Below are 24,454 nucleotides of genomic sequence, written 5' to 3' on the forward strand. Positions count from 1 at the left end.
AGGAAACAACCAAATGGATCATAGAACAAATCAATCCAGAATTTTCACTTGAGGCACAAATGACCAGGCTCAAACTATCATACTTTGGACACATTATGTGAAAACCCAGATCCCTTGAGAATTCCATAATGCTGGGAAAAGCTGAAGGAAAGAGAAGATGTCCAGCAGCAATGTGGATAGACTCAATTATGACAGCAGTGAATGTACCACTGAGGGACCTTAAAGGCCAAGTTGAAGACAGATCATCCTGGAGAGCATCTATCTATGTGGCTGCTAAGAGTTGACACCGATTTGACGGCACTGAATTAATCAAATGAATTTATTGACATACCACTTTTCAACAAAGGTGGAGAGAGAGGAGAAAAGGTGGAAGTTGGTAGAGGAGGACACAGAGAGGATGCAAGAGTAAGAAAGCCTTGAAAAGGCAAGGAGCCTTGAAACAGAGTGGCAGTGGTGGCAAGCAGGCATGCACACATATATATGCAGGAGAGGAGAAAAGGAGGAAGGAGATTGGCAGAGTACGATATAGGGACAAGGAAAAGCAAGGAGCCTTGGTGTGGACAAGGAGCCTTGAACAAAAGCGGCGGTGGCAAAATCACACACACTGTACACTTCAGGCCTCTCTGCCTCTAAATCTGCCATGCCAGCCAGCCTGCCCACAGCTGATAGCAAGCTGGCTGTGTGAACTGCTGATAAGAGCTTGCAATTGGCTTAGCTCTGTCAGAAGGACTCAGGACCAGATGTAGAGGCAGAGGACTCTCTGGACGAGATATTGAGGCAGCAGACAGGAGTATCTGGGACTCTTCAAAGTACCACCAGTGTATGCTACCACCTGCTGGGAGTCAGTTTTAGAGGCTAGTTTGCAAGACTCCGTCTCTCTTGTACACATTTCTCTTTGAACAGTAACAAAATGTACTTATTAATTTTTAGTCTTACAGGAGTGCCACTTCCTGTTGCTTCAGAAGTGTGCATTTTTTAAATTTTAAATCAAAGCAAGAGCTTGTGTCACAAAAAAGGAGAATCAATATAATCAGGGTGTTGAGCATATTTATAGGAAATACTGATGGTGAGTATGATCTAAGAGAGTCCTTCCAGAAGCTGTGATGTGACGATGGGAAGTTATACAAAAGAATAGTCATTTTTAACTTAAGAAAAATAAAGTTGTACCACATGGAACAGCATAAGTATGGGTCAGTAAATCCTTTAAGCCAAAGCAGACTGTATCAATTTTTCTAACAAAACAATATGCCATTTTCTTCAATACTGAAGTCCAAGAAGAGCTTGTCAAATTATTTCCACTATTGTGCAGCCACCAGTTGTGCTGACAAAAATTTAAAAAAGCAATCCTTAAATAGACCATCAGAAAGAACAAAGCAAAAGCAGGATTCTGGATTACTGATTGGGTTCTGTAACACTGGAGATTTCAATAAATATTTTTCTTCATAAACCAATGACTACATAACATAGCTCTACTAAATATTGATGGAATAACCATCCCCCCCACCAAACAAAAAACAACCCACCCCAGGAAAAAACAACCCCAAAGAACAGCTCTTCCAGCATTCTGGCTTGATGAAATTACGGACATTGCATAACTTAAGTGAGGTAAAATATGGTTGATATGCTATTTAAGACAATTTTTGTAACCTGAGGTGGGTTGTTTGTTGTTTAAAGAGTTGCCATTTTGAGGCCCATGCATTAGAGAATATAGCTGATCTGGTCTCTCTCTTCCACATCATCCTTAGACTATCCATATTGCCAGTGGGATTTTTTAAAATAAGCTATGAGATATATATATGTTGAATACTTGACTTTTGGATTTAGAGGAAAGATGTTGAAATAAAAAGTTTCAAAATGTGTGAAGTGCAAAATTTGGTGTATTTGTAACCAGTTCACATGCACAGAGTGCAATTTTTAATGTGTGCACCTGTCATTTGGCCAGAAAGGAAGACCTTGTTCAGGTGGAGTTGAGCAACAGTTGACAATTCTGTAGAAACCCATAGCTTGGCTGGTGCTTCCTAAACTTTAAACATAAATTAGCTGTGCCTGCATCTGCTTGACTAACTTAACAAATGTTTCTTGGAGGTAGAGGAACTCCTCCAAATCCATCAGGAGAAGTTGACAGAGGAGATCATCCAGGCAGCTCCTGAGAGTGAGGAAGGAGAAAGAGGAGATGATCCAAAAGTCCTTCACCACAAAGAGATTGTCTGAGATTCTGCAGGTGGGGACTGCATTGGCCAACAAGGTCTTCAAGCTTGATCCCCTGATGGAGCACAGCATCAAGTTCAAAAACCAGCTGGAAGCTGCTTTGCAACCCTATAAGAACACCTACCAGGTTCTGCAAAGCAAGACCATGCAAAGCACCATCCCCAGCTACTTGGAAAAGGTAGCTACTCCCAGCACCACAGTTCAAGAGTCATCATCGGAAAGTGACCACCTCACTTTCTATGGCTTCAAGGATGAGGAGGTGGAGGATGACAATGCCAGCAACAGGCCTGCCTCTCCAGGGCCTTTGTCTGCTACCTGATCTGTGCACCAAGCAGAAGACTGGAGCTGGAGTGCTGTGAACTCCAGCACCACCGCAGTGGAGTGAATTAGCTCCTCTACATTTTATTTTTGCTGCTACAAGCCAGACTGGAGAGAGCTGGAGTGCTGCAAACTCCAGCAATACAGTGAGGCAACTCCTCTTCTTTAGTTTAATTCAATTCCATTTAATTTTGTGCTGCCTGTTTAGCCAACCTTCCAACCAACCAGGCCAAGGGGCTTGTGCTGGACTTCAACTGTGGGGTGAAGAAACCTCACAATTACACACTAATGGTGGAGCTGGGGGTCATTGCTGGAGGAACTGGAGAGCCAAGGTGGCCAAGGTACAGTGCTGTGTCCTTATTTCTTATTTTACCCTGTATTTTCTGTGATTTTTTTTGGTCGTTTTATTTTACCCTGTATTTTCTGTGATTTTTTTTGGTCGTTTCCCTGGGCTCTGGAACCTAACCCCACAAGTCCCATTGACTTAAGGTTTCATTATCCGCAGTTGTAGGCCAGAACAGAACCTCCATGAATAACGAGGACCACCTGCATATATAGCTGAGCTGCTGAAATATATTCTGAGAAAGTAGTTCAAATTTAGGGTAGTTAGTTAATTTGCAAACCAGTCATTTCTAGATATTCTAAGTTAGAGTCCATCAATTCAGATAGAGCCGTCTCAGGATTTGCTAACAGAAGGGTAGTGTTATCTACAAACACACAGTGATAAGATGTCGCTTGTTGCCATTAAGCCCTACACCTTGTGTTCTGGGATTATTACATATGTCATTTGCAAAAGCACAAACAGCAGGGTAGTGGGCAGCCCTTTTTGGTGCTCCCATTTATCTGAATATTTGGGTAGCCATAGTTATTTTTTCCAGTCGGAGTTGTCAAGGTTTTATAAAACTGGGTTATTGCTGTAGGGAACTGAGAACCCATATGTATCTTTTTCAAGGAGGACATTTAAAATGGTTATTCCAGCTTCTCGGAGGCCTTACAGATATGAAAGGATAAAGATTTGGTGACACTGCTATTATGAACCACATTAGTCGTTTAACAGAATGCAAGAGCTGCTTACGAAGTGTAATTCCAGTTTGAGGTTTGTTCATGTAGGTTGAGACAATCAATTTTTGCTGAAAGAAAGACAGTAAAATATTTTGCATCCCAGTGTAACAGTTTAACAGGACAATGACTCTACACACACAGGATCCTTTCAAGGTTCAAGCACAACTATTTACACAATGATGTAGTGAAATTTCTGAAATTGATCCTCTGATTAGAATGGTGCTAAATAAAGCTGTTAGATGTGGCATTTGTAAATCTGGAAACTTTTAAAAATCACTTAAGAACTGATCCAGCCCCAGGAAGTAAGGCAGGGGGAGGTTCAGCTTCTTCTATTCACATGCCCCACCCTGGGCTGTGACAACATACCTGCTGAACTAATAAAGGCTAATTCTGACTGGTTCGTCCCTGTATTGGCATCCCCTTTTACATACACAGATAAAACAGCTGACAGACTAAATGATTAAGGTCTCACCATAATTATCTCTATCTTCAAAAAAGGGAAAAGGGATGATCTGGGCAATTAAAGGCCACCAGTAAGTTTGCTAAGTATTATTAGCAAACTTTATGCAAAACATCTTTAGTGGAAGTTGCAAGGTTGGTTGGAACAAGAATCAATTTTAGCAGAAGAGCAGGCCATAGGGGTGTGCACGGAACCGCCACACTGCGGTCCGGCACTGGGGTGGGAGGTCGCTTTAAGAGCGGCGGGAGGGTTTACTTACCCCTCCCACCGCTTTCCGCTGTGGCGCCGTAATTTGTAGAGTAATTGGGGTGGCAGGATACCTCCCTGCTGCGGCTCTGCAAAACTCCCAGTAATGCTTCACGTCACTGACGTGCGTGCGCACAAAGCATTACTGGGAGCTTTGCAGAGCTGCAGCGGGGAAGGGGCGGCAGGGAGGTATCCTGCCACCCCAATTACTCTACAAATTATGGCGCCACAGCGGAAAGCGGTGGGAGGGGTAAGTAAACCCTCCCGCCGCTCTTAAAGCAACCCCCCAATCCGAACCACCCAAGTCCGGGCCGGTCCAGAGGCCTTTTCAATGGCCTCCGGACCGGTCCGGGCCCATCCCTAGGCAGGCCAGCTTTAGAGCCAGCCGCTGTAGTAGATCAAAGTTTAGTACTCCAGCATCTTGTAGAAAAATATGGCAGTAAACCAATTCATCACTATACACTATCTTTATTGATTTTAAATTCATCTTCGATTCTATCTCACATATTTTGTTATGGTCAAAGCTTAGGGCAACCTCGATTGATAAGCATTTATTACTCTTGATCTATAAATTGCATAGTAATCCTTCCCTCCACATGTGATGTAATCCTAGTGGTGATCTTTCAAATTCAATTTGTACGGGTATTGGAGTTAAGACAGGAATGTGTTCTAGCCTTCGTTATTTATCTTTTATATTAATTTACTTGTCAAGTATTTGAATAGGGCACACATGCACCCTCCTAAGCCAGTAAGGAGACTGGCGTCTAGACTCCTTTATGCAGATGACACCGTTATTTTATCTTTATCACCCATTGTTCTTAAAAGAGCACTAAAAGTGTTTACCCAGTTTTGCTCAGAAGACAGTTTACTAATAAATTATCAGAAAACCTAAATAATGGTATTTGCTAAGAGATCCAAACTATACAGCTGGGAAAATAATGACAATCCAATGGAAAAGTTAAATGCTTTAAGTGTTGCGGGGCGGGTTTCAGGCTTCCAAGGGGAGAAATGCACATTTGGACTATATAGTGCAAACAGTGCAGCAGAGTACTACTGTAATTCTGAGATTCAGGAGGAGGGGCATTTTGCACTGGCAGCTGTTAAGCTGTCCCAGGCTAAAGCTCAGCTGCTTTTTGGAGCTCAGCTGGGACCTTATACTAACTTTGCTCTGTTAGAAGCTATTCAAACTAAATTTTTAGGAGCGGTGTTCCAGGTATCAAAAGGTGTATCTAATTCTGCCCTTAGATTGGAGACTAGGGCGAACAAGGTGGAGACCAGAGCATGGGTGGCAGTATTCAAATACTGGTTGAGACTTAAATTTTGCCCTAGGAGAATTGGTCCTCCTAGTTTGAGGACCAGTCCCACTCTAAGTTGTTATTAAAGCTGAAGAGAAAATTTCAGCGTACCTCCTTGCCACCCCATTGTTTCAAGAACCGGAAGTGATTGGAAGTGCCACGTGTGTGTTGTGGGCAGGCGCACACCATACACCTGCGACATGCACATACATGGCATTTTCGGTCGCTGGAACAACGGGACAGCAAGGAGGCTATTTCAAAGCAAATCAAATCATTATTGTTACAGTCATTCGACCAGCAAAAAGGAGATTATTTATAAACAGAGCACTGGATGGGGAAGTGTGGGTGAGTGCACCCTTCCCCGTCCTTAAAGCCACCTCCGCCCCACCATCGACTCGAAAGGAGCTGGTTCCATGCACATCCCTAGATAAGAACGTATTTGTTACTTCCTATGTTGCCAAATTTTGCGCAATTGCATATAAAATTCACCAAGTAATGGTTAAGGTTAAGGCTCCCTCAATCAGTTAGGTAATGAAGTTTACTTTATTAGGTGAACTTTTCTTATCTAAATGTGGTTAATGTGATAGATAGATTGATTGTACTGACTGTAGGCTGTTATGAACTGTAATTGCTGTTAATGGTATCTGGTCAAGTACAGTAATCAAGATCTATCTATTCACATGCCCCTTTTGATTCAGATACATGAAAAAGAAATATGGTTGTTGTCGTCATGGATAATTTAGCTCTAAACTAATAAGTGAAAACAGATATTGCCCAATAAAGCAACTTTAATGAGATTTCATTTTTTAAAAAATTCAAAAACAAAACCCTCAAGAAGAATGCTGCCAGTCAAAAAATAGTCAGAGCCAAAGTCTTTGAGAGGCTCACACAAAATGGATCCAATTTTCCAGCAGATGGACTGCTTCTGTTTAGACAAATTACTGTATTCTAATTACTTCAGACAAGAATCTTGATATAGGGGTGGGGATGGAATTTCCTGATTCTCCATGTCTGCAAAAAGTCAATTTTCTTTAGAAAGAATTTATGTGGTTTCCCACACATCTTCATCAACAGTATGAAGAGTTCCTGATACCTGAGATATAGCTACCTCTTTGCTCTGACCTACATCTAATTCCCTGGGTGCCACTAACTGATGGTCAAAGTGAGAAGGGTTGTTGGCTCCACCTTGCCTGCCTGTCAACAGTTCTTCAGTATCTTGAGAAGTTTGTCTAGTCTTCAGTTCTCCTGTTGAATCAGTCTGTAAGTTCAGTCCAAATATATCATTTTGGATGATATAGCGAATGCACTGCAGAATCACATTCCTTTCATGCCGTATGTCCTTTGCCAACAACTACCAAAAAAAAGAGAGACCATATTCCCATTAACGGTCAGAATGCTATTGACACAGAACTGCATATGGTGCTAAGATTACAGACTAATCGGCAAATGAATTTGCAAAATATAGGCTTTTTTGGTTCTTTAGCGAAACTTGGCAACCAAAAGAAATATCAATATCTACCTTTATTAGACATGATACAAGGAAATATCTTTGGAAATAACTTGGAATTATGAATTATTCACCATGATCTGATTTTAGTACTCAATTTTCCAGTGGATCCTACCTTAGCTATGAGTTGTGAATGAACTAGAGAAATATCTTGCATGCTTGAAACTATAGATCATTTGAGAGACACAAACCTGATGCCAGATTGCTCTGTGTATGTATGCAAGTCTATAAATCAGCTAATGAGTCTGAGCTTAGGGCAATCTGCTAACTCCTCCGATATGAATTCAGTTGTTTCATTCCATCTATTGGTTAGATCATCAACAGATCTCTGAGGAGGAGTGCAGCTATTTCCATTTCTCCTCAAGAAGTTATTTTACATAGGAACCCACATGATAATATATACTGAGATACGTTTAGGAGATAGAGGATAGCAGACAGCACAGCTTTGCAAGCCTACCTGTTACTGCTGGCAGTGTAAAATGCATTATACAACATGTTCATCATTATGGAACAAGCATGAAAGACAGCCGAGGTTTTTATTTTGCCTAAATTAAGCCTGCTGTCATCAGTGCCTTCAAGATTCAAGGCACATGGCTAACTTTCCCAACTAGACATAATTATACTGAAGAACAGCATGGTAGACATTACAGATGTACAGTTTGATTCGACCTTGAACTGATTTAGGGGTTGAACAGGAGTGATTCAACCTCAAACCGAATCACCCTCAAAATAAAGTGCTTGATTCAGGGTCAAAGAGAATCATCCCCGATTCGACCCAAATTAATTTGAGTGATTTGAGCACCATTTTGAGACCTGCTTTTCTGGGGAGAGCTGGAATAACGGGCCTCAAAATGGCACAGTTTTTCTGGGGAGAGCTGGTCTATCAATTGCAGTCAGTGGATAGACTAGCCCTCCGCTCCAGACTTCACGCGTGTGCCTGCCCCGGTCTCCTAACAGGCAGACCAGTCCTCCAAGGCAGGCTGATGCATTATGTCCAGAGCGGAAGACTAGTCTACCTGCCAACCCCAATTGGAAAACGGGCCTCAAAATGGCACTCAAATTACTCGAATTGATTCAAGTGATTCAAGGTTAATTAGTCGAGATAACCAGCCAAGCTGTTTTTGAGGAATCAATTTGAGGTTTTGCTATTCAATTTGAGCTCGAATTGAATAGCAAAATTTGATTCGTGCACACCTCTAGTAGACATGTTTAAGCCCTGAAGATTTCTGTTGCTGAGAAGATCAATGTTTTTTAGAGGGAACAGAGCAACAACCTTATAGGTCAGAGACCTCTTAGTGGGGACATCAACCCCCAACCATGAGTTAAAGATTCAGGCACCACACAAACATCTACTTAAAATGACAACATTCATCTGTAGCAGGTAACAAATACCAACAGTAAAAGCAGTTTACCATTTCCAGCAGAGTTGGATGACGGTTTGGTATCACAGGAAGCATTTTTCTCTGTCTGTGTGGACCTCTGGTATGCAAAGTACGTGGATCTGGTCTCCCCCACATTGCATTTTTAGGGTCAGTAGCTTCTTTGTAGTCTGCATTTTTAAAGGTTTGGGGGATGGTTGAAGGCTGAGGGATACTTCTGAGAACTGCCTGGTTTTCAATAACTGCTTTGGCTGCAATCTTGGTGGGCTCTTCTATTTTTAAAAGAGCAAGTAGAAAAGTAATAAGGGCTGAAAGCACTGATCAGCTTAAGTGACTGATTAAAGCACAACAGAGATGTAGGTCTTCTGGAAATTTTTGCATAGGAAAGTTTTCTGGAAAAAAATTCTCACAAATTTCCACATTTGCATAAATTTGCATTGATTTTTGGGGACATATTTTATTTATTCTTTACATTTATTTACATTTTATATCCCGCTCTTCCTCCAAGGAGCCCAGAGCAGTGTACTACATACTTGAGTTCCTCCTCACAACAACCCTGTGAAGTAGCACAGTGGATTTCAGAGAGAAGGGAAGATTCTTAGTGGAAGTTACACCTTCTCCTGCTCAAGCAACAGCACAATGGTAATCTGGAACTCATACTGCTGCATATGCACAATGCTAGTTCAGATGTCAACCAATGAAATTTAGACAAGGAAAAATTGGGTATTTTAAAAGTCATTATTTTAAGTATTTTTAAATTTTAATAAAAATTATTTATTTTAAAAAATAATTAAAAATTAAAAAATTAATAATTTAATTTTCCACAGCAAATTTTCCACCCATCTCTGATACACAATAGATACTGCTCAAGTTAGTAAGTGCTACAAAATGATATTCAGTGCACTGCCTGAAACAGCTATATTGCCTGAACAGAGATACAATTATGATTTTTCAGACCAATAATGCAATCATCTTAATTACTGCATCAATTCATTTTTTTATTTGGCATCTTACCAGCCCTATAAATAATAGAACTCAAAGATACAAATAATGATCCAAATACCTTATAATTTTAATTTTATCAACTAAAATTTCTCTAAAGTAAAACTAAAATTTAGTTTCTCCCCTTAAAAAAAAAAGATACTAGGGAAAACAAGTAAATACAAGTGCTCTGTCAAAAGTGACCATCACCCACCACCCCCTAGAAAATGTCCATCAATATATTTCTTTCAAAGATGACAAGCAATTACTTGGAATCTTGTTTGCCACTCAGAGGAGAGGGGAAACCAAACTTACCATCTTGTTCACTTTCACTTTCTGATGTAGTGGCATAGTTGGCAACCAATGAGCTCAGAGCTGAAGTCACCTGCTTTGGAACAACAGTCATTCCCAAAGCTACATCCTTGATAGCTCCTACGTCTCTGTCTAAATCTGGAAGGAGACAAAAATCCCAACTCCTGTATAAATAAATAGCAAGCTACGCAAGCAGGACCTACACACAACTCTAGTCTTCACATGGCTAACCATCTGTCCATAGCTACCTGTTCCCCATAGGAACCCACAGCCACATTTCGCTGTCACTAATTCTGCCACCACAACACTCAAGAATACATCATTTGAAAAACTCAATGCAGCCAATTCTAATGAAGCATGCCAGTCAAACAAAACAAGTTTATCCAAAATAACAAGATGACTGTGTATGCAACTTTTGTCCAGTTTTGGGTACAGAGAAAAAGTTCTTTTACACACAGGATCTGGATATGTGTAGCACAGAATATGAAGAGCTGGGGATAGGTATGTTTATTTTACTTATTTTTATCAAACTGACAAATACTGCCTGAATAAAATACTCCTCTTTAATTACATGACAATTGCAAGGCAGACGTATCTGGACAATTGCTGTGAGGAACCTTTCTTCTTCCATATGGATGATATCTGTGCTCTCAACAGAAAGAATACCCCACAGGATCTCTTTGGAAGTTAAAGCCTCTGGAGAAATTTGACTAGAGGAAGATAGATCTGGATGGGCCACAGTTCCACAAACTGTACTTAGTACAGTACAGTCTTCCCTACTGGGAGTAGAAACATCAAGGTGGTTCCAAATGAACAACAAGATGACACAAGAATGAAAATAACCACAACATCATATATACATGCAAAATATGGTGAAGTAAATCACAAGACAAATAACTGCAAACAAACAATTATGAGCATTTCCTCATAAGAAATCACATCACTAATATATGAAACATGGCAATTCATTCAATATTCAGTCTGCAGCAAAATCCACTATAGCGAAACAAACCCATGGTGTACATAGTGCTCAACAATACCAGCTACATGCCATGGATGGATAGATAATGATATGGGTGCATGCTACAAGGAGTTATCAATTGGCTGTGATTCACAACAACTTCCTGTATGGAAAAACTGGCTTCTACATATATCATGCAAATCAGTCCTACTTATAAGCCCAACTTCTCCAGCTTTAAATTTGTTTTGAGATGAAGGACTCATTCACCTCCTCCAACAGTACTTCCATTCTATGGCTGTCAAGAAATTCACCACCTCAACAGGAAGCCTTTTTCACTTCCTTACATTGCAAATGAAAAAGTGGATTCCAAATACATGATATCCCTTCACAAAGAGAAAACAAATCAACTCTTTGTGCCTTTCAGCTGAGATTCTTCTGGCATGTCTGTAAATGTGTGATTGTGGGTTAGGAACCATTTGGAATGGTCCATGAACAAAAAGAGGTGGACAAGGATGTTGCAAGGAGAGGTAGGGCAGACAGAGCAGAAAGATGTTTCTGTTTTGCCCTCCCTCACCACCACATACCTGTTTTCTCTCTCCCACAGACATACACTCTCTTTCATCTGCACATGCACCACATACATTTTCTTTCATGCATGCACATCCACCGACATGTGCTATTGTGCACATCATTCCCTACCTACCTCCTCCTCCTCCAACACAACCCTCCCTTCCCTCCTTATTCGTGAGCAGTGTTGGTGGCAGCAGTAAGTATCGCAATGGCTTTTCCAGACATTTCCTGCCTAGAGGTTCCAAGTAACTGGCAGGTTGGAAAATCCTGTGGATCTTCCAATTGCACCACACCCAAAGAACTCTTCAGATGTGGCTATCAACTTTCCAGCCTTCCTACTGGAACCAGGGGTGAAGAGATGAACATACCCATGACTACAATGCCAGAATCCAGATTGGCTGAGCACTCAGCCCCTCCCAGCTGAAGGAGAACAGTAGAGTTTTGTTGACTGAGAGAAATTGGTTCTTCTCAACAAAGATAATTTCCCCCTGCAGTGGGCCAATGACCTCTCTGTCAAAACAACTCCCCTGCACAGCAGATCCAAGGGGCTCATTTCCCCCTGATTTTACCTAATATCCCATCCCTGATCTCCCACGCCCCCCCCCCCCCCGCCGGCCGAAGATGAGGGGTGGTAGTGTCCTGTATCAATGGTTATTGAATTTGTTACTTAATTGTCTGCAGAAACAAAACCCAAGACAATTTCTCAGAGTTCAGCCACCTTTGTCTTACCAGGATCATTAGTGGCCAGAATGCTAAGAGGATCTACATCCTTCAAAGAGGTTTGCACTTCTCCAGTATGGTCTCTTCCAGCGTTGTTTTCAGTTCTACAGTGGTCTAGACCAGTGCCAGCTGCCCCTAGAGCATTCAGGGGAAGATCATGATCACCAGGCATACCCTTAGATTTATTCCAGATGTTATTTTTCCACCTTCCGACTCTTCCATAATGCCTAGATGTCTGACCTTGAGGGGGCCTCCACATTCCCTTCATCTTGCTGGAAGAAGAAAAAGTGTAAACATCCCTGGCAATTTCCAGACTACACCATTATGCACCCTCTCTTCACCCCACATGGGCTTCTTCCAAACACCCCACATGGGCTTCTTCCAAACTATTCATGATTTTAGATACCTTAGTTCTATCCAGAGTTATGTGAAATCAGATACCAAAGCATTCTACTTTGAACTAAGTTATAGCAGCCATGCACTGATGGTAAGTTATAGCCACCAAGTGCACTTGTAAGTATGTCATCATCAAAAAAGACATTGCTGCTTTTTGATACCATGTTATTGTTAGATACAATTGGATGTGCCCAGTAAGTTCAGATGTCAACACACACACACACTACTGTAGATGTAAGTGCATATCTGACTTTACCCCTAACATATAAATACTCTGTTCCAAAAATAATGTGTACATCCTAGAATTATAAAGCTGGAAGGTAACAGGAGTAGGCAACTTTGGCTCTCCAGGTGTTGTTGAAATACCACTCCCATCATTCCCAGCCAAGGTGTAGTTCAACAGCAGTTGAAGAACCAAAGTTGCCTACCCCTGATCTATCCCACCCCTCTGCTGAAAAGCAAGACCCGTCTACCCATCAGTCTTTTAAGATGTCAGCCCAACAATGCAAACAGCAGTAGTGCTTAAGGAGAAGGTACACTGCAGAAAGGTTCCAGAGCAAATACCTCCAACTGACTCATGGAGTGAAGTCACAATACAAAGAAAAAGAAAAAGAAAAAAGTCGTCAGACTCTAGGGCAGCAACTCCCATCTACAGCATGAAACAAAAGGAGCTGAAAAGTGCTTTGAATGTGCCCCTTGGAGTGGCAGAGGCCCATGGCACTAATATATGGGCTGTGACATCTTCCTGAGCAAGGGAGGAAGGATGTGGCAGGATTCCCTGACACAACATGCATTACAGTTGTAGGAAATTCCAGAAGCATCTCCATCACTCAGAGAGCATGTTCTCATCCCTGAAGCCTGGCTGACTGGGCAAAGGAGAGAATGTGGTGTTGAGAAGCAGCATTAACTGCAGTCACAAGGAGTCCCTGCCTATTGTTCTACAAATCAAGGAAAGTGTGCAGCTGTTTCTCTAGATTAAAACTGGAGAAATGCTTCCCGTTTCGATACCGAAAAAAGCCATGCCCCAAGTATCAAACATTTGGGAAATGGTACTGTTGGGGTTATGAAAGGGATAACTGGTTGTGAGATATCTACATCAGGCAGTATAGAAATATGATAGATAAAATAGATAAATAATGCTACATTTTCCCTGGTGTTGGTTACAAGCTAGACTAAGCTTCTTACTGTAACTGCTGGATATTTTGAAGCAGCCTGATTTGATTTATTTATTTTACATTTTTATCCCTCTCTTCATCCAAGGAGCCCAGAGCGGTGTACTACATACTTAAGTTTCTCCTCACAACAACCCTGTGAAGTAGGTTAGGCTGAGAGAGAAGTGACTGGCTCAGAGTCACCCAGCAAGTATCATGGCTGAATGGGGATTTGAACTCGAGTCTCCCCAGTTCTAGTCCAGCACTCTAAACACTACACCACACTGGCTCTCCAGCAGCAAGCCAGCAGCTTGTACAGCTGAAGGTAAAGGCTAAGCCCAGGTGTGTCAAACAGCCCAGTTTAAAACAGCTCAGTCATTACAAACATGCTAGCCCACACAAGGGAGTGAAGGTGCCAAAAATAAGCAGCAATGAAGCAGGCCAAGCCCAGGCCAACACCTGGGTGGAGACCAGCTGGGAATCCTCTCAACACTGCTCTGAATTCTTTGGAGACAGAATAGGATACAAACATAACATAGGTATTTATAAAATAAAATGAAAGACACAGCCAGCTCTTGCTCCTGTATGATGAAGTTATAGAAATGATCCTCCAAAAAGGACATGAGCAACCATTTTACAATAAGGCTTACCCAAACTGCAGCGTTTTAAGCACCTCTCCCCTTTGCTCCTTTTCCATCTGAAGTGCTTTCTTCTTTTCAATATTTGCTAAAGTAGGAAAATTTCTAGAGAAGCACAAACATGAAACTTGATTACTAATATTCCTATGGCACTGAAATGCTTTAGAAGCCTTATTTTATTCACCCTCACAACCAATCAATCACAACATCTCTCTTGTGGTTGTGAGGTAGATGGTTAGGGATTCTGCAGGTCAGGCACAAGAGCAAACCTGGTCAGGGCTGGGGATATCTTGCACTTGCTTACAGCAATGGGGGCTAGTGAGGGTCCTGAGCAAATCATGAATCATCTTCTACTAAGGCATTGAGCACATGCAGTGGGGCCAATCTCTTAACTATGGTTGGCATTCCAGCATGGGCCATGGGATCACGTGATTCCTCTCTACTGGCTGGTCTTGGGGTGAATTCCTGCAATCACACTTTTAACTGTGGTTACAATATATGCTGCTACTGACAAGCTGAGCCTCGATTAATCTGGCTAAATTTAACTAACAGAGCGGGCTCCAGGGAGAGTGTTAAATTCCATGGATCATTCCCAATATTCTCACCATGGCAAATAAATTAGCCCCACTGTGTGTGTCCTGGGCCACACCAATATCAACAGAGTGTGCTTTCTTTAGTGAAGAACTCAACCATCTTTTGTCATGTTATTCCAAATATTGTTGAAACATCTCCATAAATGGCCTAACAACCTGGTATGATGCCTGAATGCATGAGCTGAGGCGAGAGGGCTCTGATATATCCTCTGCATGTGGGCACTGCACCCACCATTGAATGAATGAAGCCCATATTGTAGTCTAAAATCAGATTAACGAGCAGTGTTAATTTCCTTGAACCATCCTCATTATGACTGATGTATCAGAAAGCATAACAACCATAGTCTTGGTATGTGTGGGTGGTGTTCATAGGAAAGAACCTTGAGGGAAGCTCACGATCTCACACGTCTAAGTTAACATCTACTCACTTTCTTCTTTCATCTCTCCATTTAGCAATTTCTTCTGGGGTATCTAACTTGATTTTTTTGGCACCAGAAGAATGCATCTAGGGAGTAAATTTAAAAAGACATTAAAAACACTATGAAATGCAGGTTTTAATAGTTAAAACTAACTTACAAAAAGACTGAACAGAAAAAAAAGGAGAAATAATGAAAAATTACTACTGCTATTCCTATTATTTGTTCCTCTTCCTGTTACAGACCCACATGATCTGAAGACACATGGCACAGCAACATTGCTGAAGTTAAGCAGGTGAGAGCCTGGTCAGTTTCTGGATGGCAAACCATCTAAAAGCCTCATGTACACCAGCCTGAACTCACAGAAGAGTCAAATACAAGCATATAATCTTGTTAATGTCTATATCCATATCACCTTGTTAATATCTTCAGGGTCAGCACAAATGACACTGAGCTAAAGAAAGAAGGATGCTCAAATGATAGATTTGGTAGATTAGCTTTAAGAAAGAGGGGTAATACGGATGTATCTTATTTGTCTAAAGTTAATAGATCCATTAATTTTGTTCTCGTTTACCTTATAAAAAGATCATCACGTCCTCGTTCTAAGCACACAATCATTTTTTCAGCCATCTCCTATGGTCTTGACTATTGAATTCCTTTCCTCCTCTCAACTACAGAAACCAGTACAGAATTACAATACCAAGCCACTCCCTAAAAATATGCTGTATGGTGGGGCTGCTTGTTCTGGACAGAACTATTGGAGATAGCTGGTTTTGCTGCTGCCACTGACAGTATCCTGCCTCTTGACAGAGGATGAATTACCAGAAGCTCACAACCTCAGCAAGGCTCTCTGTGGCCTTTTGAGTACAGTACAAAATGGTGGTACTGACCCAAGTCTTTAAAATGCAGTGAGACAAAGGCCTCATTTGTAGACATCAAGGTTTGAGACAGGTTTCACAAACATCAAAAAAGTAGAAATAAAACCAAATAATAATTAATAAAGAAAACAGAATTATAGGAGCAATAACACTGGGTCACAATGCTTACTCAGCAATCAGAGGCTTGTTGGAAAAGGTTTGTATCAGAAATACACCAAAATTAGATTAAAATGTGCAAGATGAGAGACTGAAACAATGCAACACTACAATTCACATGGAAACAGATTTCAAGCTGAAGTGGGCAATCCTTACATTATTCCAGTGGATCTGAACCAATTTTTCATGTGCACTAAAACCACAGCCATCTTCAGTACACTTTAAAAAAAGAAAGGGGGAGGGGGAAGAGAGCACTTTTGAAACTGGATTATATATGCATGTATAATTAACTATGGTCTTGTCAGTATGACAGGCTGCAGTTGCTATCCAACCACCTTCTTGGTGGTCCGGCACTCTTATCCCACTTTTGCTTCCTCCTTCTCTACTTTTCTCTTTTCTGCTTCTCCACCTCTCTTCATGTCACTGGCAAAATTCCTCCAGTATAATAGAGGACCTATGTTATTCTTGCAAGGGAGGCAGCTTCCTGATCCCAGACTTGACCGCTATGGAGATCAGATCTGTCACTGACTCTTTGATTGCCATCTGTCAGCTGCTCTGATGTCACAAGCCTAAGTCAGTTCCAGCCCCACTATATAGTGTTTTGTGTTATATCAAGAGACCGCTTATTTTAAAACTAAACCAGAATCTCTCTCAACCATACAACCATCAACTTGGCAAGCGAACAATCACTTAAATCTCCCTTCCATCTTTAAACTCTTTGATATCTGCACCCAAACTTTATAAACAGATTCAAAGAATGAAGCAATCTTGAGAGAATATTCCTGATAACTTGATATTTCTTGATAAAAGAAGTATTTTAACAAATATCTTAAAGGCCCTCTCTCAAGGTATATCCTTCACTTTAAGCCTCAATATTAAACTGGGTCAATTTAACCCCATTTGAGAAGTTAAAAAATGACAAAACTTTGTGGTCGGTGTTCTGCAACTGCACCTTCCAGATGAGGATCACCTCTAAAGTAGTTAAGTGCCCTGTGATGTTTCATCAACCACACCTTCATAATATTGTCTAGAAATGCCCTTTTTATTCATATGGATATTAAGGTATCTACAATTCCTACAGGACTCCACGGTAACTGTAAGAACTATGCATATACAATGCTAGGGATAAAGAGCTGGCATACAAGTGCCCAAGCATCCTAACCAAGAAGATGGAATCCAGAGCATTTTCCTTCTCAAATGGAGTAGAATCCACTCCACTGTCTACTGAGGGCTAAATATGATCAAGGCCACTAATAAAGAACACCAGCTATTTCAATGAGATCAACTGGAGGTCCACTTAAAGCATGCATTTGCAATGCTTTAAATGGAACCCTTGATAATATATCCTTTGCCTTAATAATCTTGTTTTTTTCTGTCAAAAGTTAACCAACATCCAAGTCATTTCCAAATTTGGAACCATCAGGACCAGTTATCTGATTTTGCACTGGTTTAGCTGCTGGCAAATGTCACTTCTCCACAAGACTCCACACACCTGTGGGCTCTTTTCAGTCTGCTTGCCATGTGAGATACCCGAACGCATTTTAACTAACACACTCTAACACTGCAAAGCAGATTAAGGTACATTTCTCGAATGTTTTCCCGACTATGGAAGCTATTTAGCTAGGAACACTGTGCCTATGCAATCTTGCTTCCTGGAGATTTCGAAGGCGATTCTCAATAGTATATAACTGGAATGACTTATACCCAGGGAATTCCAATAATACAGGCAGCTGAATAATGCAATTCTAGAGATTCTAACATACATCTCTGTACACTGTTCCTATGACATCATAACTGAAGGAGCATGAGGCCCGATTATTACCAGGCTCATCAATACATCATTCCTCCAGTAGTTGTTCCCTAAGAGACGTACAATCTAGCCTGCCCTTAACACTTACCTGTTTGTGCTGAGAGACATGTTCCTCATATTTCTCCTTGTTTTTAAAGCCACGATCACATGTATCACAATAATGAGTATACACTGGTTCTTTTCTCTTCTTGTTCTGTAAACAGAGAAGGAAGACATTCACTATGATCACTTCAATTGATATTTACCTTGATATTTTACTTTTGGGAGAATTAAACGAGTTTGTTTACCCAAACTTCCATCTCTGGGCAGTTTACAACATAAAACAAGTTAAAACACAAAAGTAAAAATCTTAAAACAATTTAAAACCACAATTAAATTAAAAAACTTGGGTGAAAACGTAAGTATTTAGGGACTTGCTAAAAGTTGTCAGAGATGGGGAGGCTCTTATTTCAGCAGAGAGCACATCCCAGTGTCTCGGGGCAGCAACATAGAAGGCCCATCCCTGTGTAGCCACCAGACAAACTTCTTCCAGGAACCATGCCATAGACACAAAATACTGACAGACATGCAGACCAACATTCTGTCAACATAGTATTGCTTCCACAAACGGAAGGGGATAGATCATTAGTCTGCCAGCCACTGTATCAGACAGAACATAACAAGTTGCCTTTTCCTGAGATAAGCCATTGGTCCATCTAGCTCAGTACTGTCTATGCTAACTGACAGTGACTCTCCAGGGCTTCAGACAGGGATCTTTTCCAACCGTACCTGAAGATGCCAGGGATTGAACCTGGGATCTTTCAAGTAGTGGTTCTATGTTAATTAGCAGGGGGAGAACAACTGTCCCTAATTATTGCAGCACAGAGGGCTTTTTCAGTGGCTGATGCTAGTACTTCACATGCCTTAAAAAAAAAAAAAAGATTGTGAATTCCTTTGGGACAGAGAATCAATTTTCCCCATTTCTCTGCTAAGTAAACCACACTGTGAACTTTTTGTTGAAAAATATTCTACATAAAGTAGGTGCATATACCAGTGATTACAGTGGTAAGTAGTATAAAATGTGAAGTGTAAGCCCAAGGTTTTAAACATATAGGCATTACTTAATACTGAGCAGCTCCAATTGGTCAGCCATCCATGATGTATTTTGGTGCATATTTACAGATAAACATCTCTACATCACATTTACTGCTATAAAACCTAGAAAAACATGTGGCAAACATTGTTGTGAGTTGGCCCTTAGCCCTAGGAAACCCAGAAACTAAACCTAGATCCCAGTCAAATACTCTGTTATTTCAATCATTCATTCATCATTCTTTAAACCATAAAAATTGTAACACCAGAAAAGACCACACTAGTAAAAAGGAATAATGGCTACTGCATACAATTTAGTAGCACCCAATTTACAATTAAATACCTTCTGTTTGTAGTGTCCACCTCGACTGGCTCGGAGATGAGATGGTCCAGTTTGGTTTACTTGCCACTCTTCATCATAATTGTAATTTTGCCCTCCAATTAAAAATAAAATATAATTAATAACATGGGGGAGCAGTTTCACTTCAGAAGGTAACTCATCTAAACTACAAGCTGTTAATCTAATCTAAACCACAAGCTGTCCACCCCCAGCACAGTACCGCCAGTGACTGTTGCTGGTGTCTATCTTACATTTCTTTTAAACTGTGAGCCCTTTGGGGGCAGGGGTCCATCTTATTTATTTATTTATTATTTCTCTATGTAAACCACTTTGGAAACTTTTGTTGAAAAGCGGTATATAAATATTTCTTGCTGCTTTTGCTGTTAATGTAAACTTTCACAGAGGATCACAAGAAAAAAAACTTCCCAAGCTGTAACTGCAGCTACAAAAAATATTGATAAACTACAGTTAGCTGCAAAGAAGGGATCACATCTAATATTAGAAAAAGGATGTAAACACACGTAAAGCTTAAGATTCCTTCACTCCAAATTACTTCCACTGAAGTTAAGAGACTATTGATCAAGAGAAAAATCAGACAGTTATTTTATTAGTTTCCCTTGATGCTGCAAATACAAAGTGATGGACATGCACATGTAAAAAAGCTCTATTAGAGCAGTTGCAATTACAGATGACACTTTGCAAAGGTGATGCATATATAGTATAGCACATTTTTCAGCAGAAACCCCACTCATATGAATTATCGTTAGAAAACTTTAGCTATTAATACAGGTATCTCCATGCATATATTACTTCCTCTGCATCCATAGAGTTACTCCATATGGATGATTTTGAAGGACTGAAGCTAGCCCAAATGCTATTGCTCCCCTTTAAAGTAGTGGTATGGAGTAGATTCTAAACATTATTTGTAATAACATGGAGGGTAAAAACAAAACACCTTTTGGAGTTCTTTGAGAGTGTCAACAAGTGTGTGGATCAAGGTGATCCAGTTGACATAGTATACCTGGACTTCCAAAAAGCTTTTGACAAAGTTCCTCATCAAAGACTCCTGAGAAAACATAGCAGACATGGGATAAGGGGACAAGTACATGTGTGGGTTGCTAACTGGTTGAAAGACAGGAAACAAAGGGTAGATATAAAGTTTTCACAATGGAAGTAAGTAAGAAGTGGGGTCCCCCAGGGATCTGTACTGGGACCAGTGCTTCTTAATGTATTGATAAATGATCTAGAAGTTGGGGTAAGCAGCAAGGTGGCCAAATTTGCAGATGATACCAAACTCTTTCAGGTAGTGAAATCGAAAACGGATTGTGAGGAGCTCCAAAAGGATCTCTCCAAACTGGGGGAGTGGGCGACAAAGTGGCAAATGCAGTTCAACGTTGGCAAGTATAAAGTGATGCACACTGGGACAAAAATACCCAACTTCAAGTATATGCTGATGGGATCTGAGCTGTCGGTGACTGACCAGGAGAGGGATCTTGGGGTAGTGGTGGACAGCTCATTGAAAGTGTCAACTCAATGTGTGGAAGCTGTGAAAAAGGCCAGTTCCATGTTAGGAATCATTAGGAAGAGGATTGAAAATAAAATGGCTAATATTAATCATGCCCTTAATAGTCACCACATCTAAAGAAGTATATTGTAGAACTGGAAAAGGTGCAGAAGAGGGCAGCCAAGGTGATCAGGGACCTAGAGCACCTTTCTTATGACGCAAGGCTACAACACCTGGGGCTATTAAGTTTAGAAACAAGATGATTGCCGGGAGACAGGATAGAGGTCTATAAAATCATGCATGGTGTAGAGAAAGTGGATAGAGAGACATTCTTCTCCCTCTCACATAACACTAGAACCAGGGGTCATCCCATGAAATTGATTACAAGGAAATTTAGGACCAGAAAACAGAGGTACTTTTTCACACAACGCCTAATCAACTTGTGGAATTCTATGCCACAAGATGTGGCGACAGCCAGCAATCTGGATGGCTTTAAGATAGGGATGTCCGGAGGTTTGGGTTCCCCCTCCCCCCACCTCTTAAATCACTGCCACGGCCTGGGCCTGGCATGGCCCAGGGCCTTGCAGAGGTCATTTGCGCATGCCAGGCCTAGCAGAGGCCATTTATGCATGCGCAGTGGCCAAAATGGCCAATCATGTGCACTTACAGAGGCCCGAATGGGCCAAAACCAAGCATTTTCCCAGGCCGCGACGGTGATTTAAGAGGCCGGCGGGGGGAGGGGGAACCTTCACGGACACAACACTTGTGGCCTACAGGAAGCCCTCCAAAGGGGCTAGAAGTATTTTAAATTCATTTAGAATTTAAAAAAAAATGCGAAGGGGGTTCGATGGGGGTCAGACCGAACTTGGCTGGTCAGGTCCAAGTCTGGTCCAGACTTGAACTAAACCAGGTCAGTCGGTTCCATACACTCCTACTTTAAGAGGGGTTTGTTGTATAACTTCATGGAGGGCAGGGTACTAGTTGGAGGTCCTATAGGCCACCTCCAGCCTCCGAGGCAGGATGCCTCTGAGTACCAGTTGCAGGGGAGTAACAGCAGGAGAGAGGGCATGCCCTCAACTCCTGCCTGTAGGCTTCCAGCGGCATCTGGTGGGCCACTGTGTGAAACAGGATGCTGGACTAGATGGGCTGTTCTTATGTAGAGATAGAGTTCTGGATTGGCCATTTCATACTTCAAGAATGGAATCATAGTTTTGAATATTTTGAATGTAAAACATTCCCTGCATGAAGCTAACTAGCAGATCAGGGAGAAATATTTAGTGTAGATCTCTCCTTGTTGAGCGAGTTTACTACCGTGTGCTGGAAGCATTCAAAAATATGATCTGCAGCCCTGAGTGAGAATCAGCTTTGTATATATAGCATGCTGTGTTAGGCTTTGACGGAGCAACACAAGTTCAAACTCTACTAAAGCTTAAAGCTCATTGGGCGGACTTCACTCTTTCAGACAAGTCTACCTCGCAGAGTTTTTGTGAATCTAAGAGAGAACCACGTACACAGCCTTGAAAGAAGTGGCAAAGTCGAGAATGCTACCTTTCATCCCCAATCTGGGTCTTGCGTGCATCAACTATGGGTGCACGCTTTGTTCCTGTACGATTGGTTGATAAAGCAAAGTTATCAGGTAAAGGGGAGCCTGGATGCACCACCCACAGGCTGCCCGTTAAGGCGAGGCGATCTCAGCCTTGTGGGTGTGCTGTGTGCCGCTGGCCGAGCCTACGCTAATCTGCAGGGAGAAGCTAGAACTTCTAACGCGGGAATTTCATGGGGAAATAATCCCTCCCTGGCCCCAACGCCGGACACACGTGCGCGGCAACGAAGAGGCTCTGCCTGCCCTCGCTCCAGCCACAGAATGGAGAAGGGAGCAGCAGAGCGGCCAGGGCGACTTACCTGGCGGGCGTGCCTGAAAAGGCGGCGGTGGCGGCCACGGCGGCCACTGTCCAGGGGGAGTCGGGGGCCAATAGCCATAATAGCTGTCCCAGGCAGGGAAGGGAGACGGTGGCGGCGGGCACCAAACCGACTGATCCATGGTCTTATCTGGATCAACCACGTGTAAACAGAGAAAACTTGCGCACTCCCTCACTAACTAGATTTCCTGCGACAGTGACCAATAGCAGTGGGAATAGAATCCTGAAATGGAAACAAAGTCCCACCTTCGCCACGAGACATCATCTGCATGCGCCGGAAGTTACCAACTGACGCCAAGGAAGGCTGGCGCAAGGAAAGAAAACGACACTGGACAGGAGAGGGCGGCACTGCGCCGGTGTTTCTGCCCCTTTCCCCTCGGCACCTAAAGGGCTTCTTTTTTCTTCCTCACGTCCTTTTGCGTGCCATGGCGTCGCGAGACCGGATCGGGCCTGCGCTACCTCCGCATTTAGCCCGCTCTGCTGCTGAGGTGGACCCAGACGGAGACTCCAGCCAGGGTGAGAGGAAGCTGAGCCCATTACCGGCAGGGAGATGGGCGGGAGGGGGGGCGGGGAGGATTGTAGACTCTCTGTCTCTTTTGTACCCTGAATAGTAGGGATGGGTGAGTGGGTTATTAGGAGCTGCTAGCTGCCTGGAAGTGGGTAGCAGGGATCTGTGCTAAGTAGGGTAGCCATATTCTGGTTCTTCAAATTTGTGTATCTAATTTGCATATCATGTAGGCAGGTAGTGATTCACATCAGAAGCAAGCTATTCTCTCAATTGTCCAATAGAGATCCCCCGCTGGTTTGTTTGTTTGTTTATGTTTATAACCCACTTTTCCTCTCAGGAGCTCAGATTGGTGTACATGTTTATTTTTTATCCTCACAACAACCCTGTGAGGTAGGTTAGTTAGATAACAAACAAGGCAACATTCCTCAGGGGATTACTGTACTTGTGAAAGTGAAACTCTCCCAGCTAGTCTCATGTGCTTTTCCTCTTTTAATCCAAGTCCACCAGTTGAGCAGAATAGTGACAGCACGTTTTGTTCCATAAATCTGCTTCTACAAGGGCTAGAGCTTAGCTTTTAAAAAAGAAAGAAAGCTGAAATCTGGGTGGGTTAAGCAAAACAGGTGAGATGCTTAACATCTTAACACCTGAATTATTTATTTATTATTTACCTTTTATATACCGCTCTTCCTCCAAGAAGCCCAGAGCGGTGTACTACATACTTAGGTTTCTCCTCACAACAACCCTGTGAAGTAGGTAAGGCTGAGAGAGAAGTGACTGGCCCAGTCACCCAGCAAGTATCATGGCTGAATGGGGATTTAAACTCAGGTCTCTCTGGGGGGTATGGTGATGCTAATGCTAAGAGAGTTTTATCATTGTAAAATAGTAATATGACTGGGGAGAGGATGACATCTTGCCTTGGTATACTTGCATGCAGTGTGAAATGATGATGCTGTAATATTTATTTGCTTCTTACACTCTTTCCCCACCCATTGTTAAAGAAGCTACTTTGGTCTAGGTCTCTATGTTAAGAAATGGTTCTGTTACAGAACTTAAAA

At 41.9% G+C, this 24,454-nt stretch overlaps 2 protein-coding genes across 5 annotated transcripts in view; one reads left to right on the plus strand and one right to left on the minus strand.

Moving 5' to 3' along the window:
- Positions 1-6,359: 6,359 nt before the first annotated feature.
- On the minus strand, positions 6,360-23,266 carry NUFIP1 (nuclear FMR1 interacting protein 1). Of its 2 annotated transcripts, none has more exons than XM_053310791.1 (10): positions 23,138-23,266; positions 19,472-19,563; positions 18,146-18,250; positions 16,404-16,466; positions 15,226-15,302; positions 14,217-14,309; positions 12,029-12,291; positions 9,772-9,906; positions 8,509-8,747; positions 6,360-6,940 (listed from the first exon to the last, which is right to left on the minus strand). In XM_053310791.1, the coding sequence occupies exons 1-10, from the start codon at positions 23,160-23,162 to the stop codon at positions 6,632-6,634; spliced, it is 1,401 nt and encodes a 466-aa protein (XP_053166766.1). In that variant the 5' UTR covers positions 23,163-23,266; the 3' UTR covers positions 6,360-6,631. The 2 variants fall into 2 exon arrangements, with proteins under 2 accessions (XP_053166766.1, XP_053166765.1); XM_053310790.1 differs by lacking the exon at positions 23,138-23,266 and adding an exon at positions 22,875-23,122.
- Positions 23,161-24,454, plus strand: part of GPALPP1 (GPALPP motifs containing 1) — a 40,341-nt gene continuing 39,047 nt past the window's right edge. For 2 of the 3 annotated variants that reach the window (XM_053310792.1, XM_053310795.1), the window contains exon 1: positions 23,274-23,407. In XM_053310792.1, coding sequence (XP_053166767.1) covers positions 23,317-23,407 — 91 coding nt within the window. In that variant the 5' untranslated portion in view covers positions 23,274-23,316. Of the gene's footprint in view, positions 23,408-24,454 lie in introns of all 3 variants that reach the window. The other variant, XM_053310793.1, reaches the window with a different exon arrangement.

This window comes from Hemicordylus capensis, chromosome 3 (genome assembly GCF_027244095.1).
Source record: "Hemicordylus capensis ecotype Gifberg chromosome 3, rHemCap1.1.pri, whole genome shotgun sequence".
In the NCBI taxonomy this organism is placed as follows: domain Eukaryota; kingdom Metazoa; phylum Chordata; class Lepidosauria; order Squamata; family Cordylidae; genus Hemicordylus; species Hemicordylus capensis.

Coding starts and splice junctions, on each gene's coding strand:
- NUFIP1 (XM_053310790.1), bottom strand. CDS start 23,013: ATGGATCAGTCGGTTTGGTGCCCGCCGCCACCGTCTCCCTTCCCTGCC. Junction 12,292..14,216: donor CTTAAAACGCTGCAGTTTGG/GTAAGCCTTATT, acceptor TTCTTCTTCCAG/CAAGATGAAGGGAATGTGGA. Junction 6,941..8,508: donor ATCCAACTCTGCTGGAAATG/GTAAACTGCTTT, acceptor TTTTTTTGGTAG/TTGTTGGCAAAGGACATACG.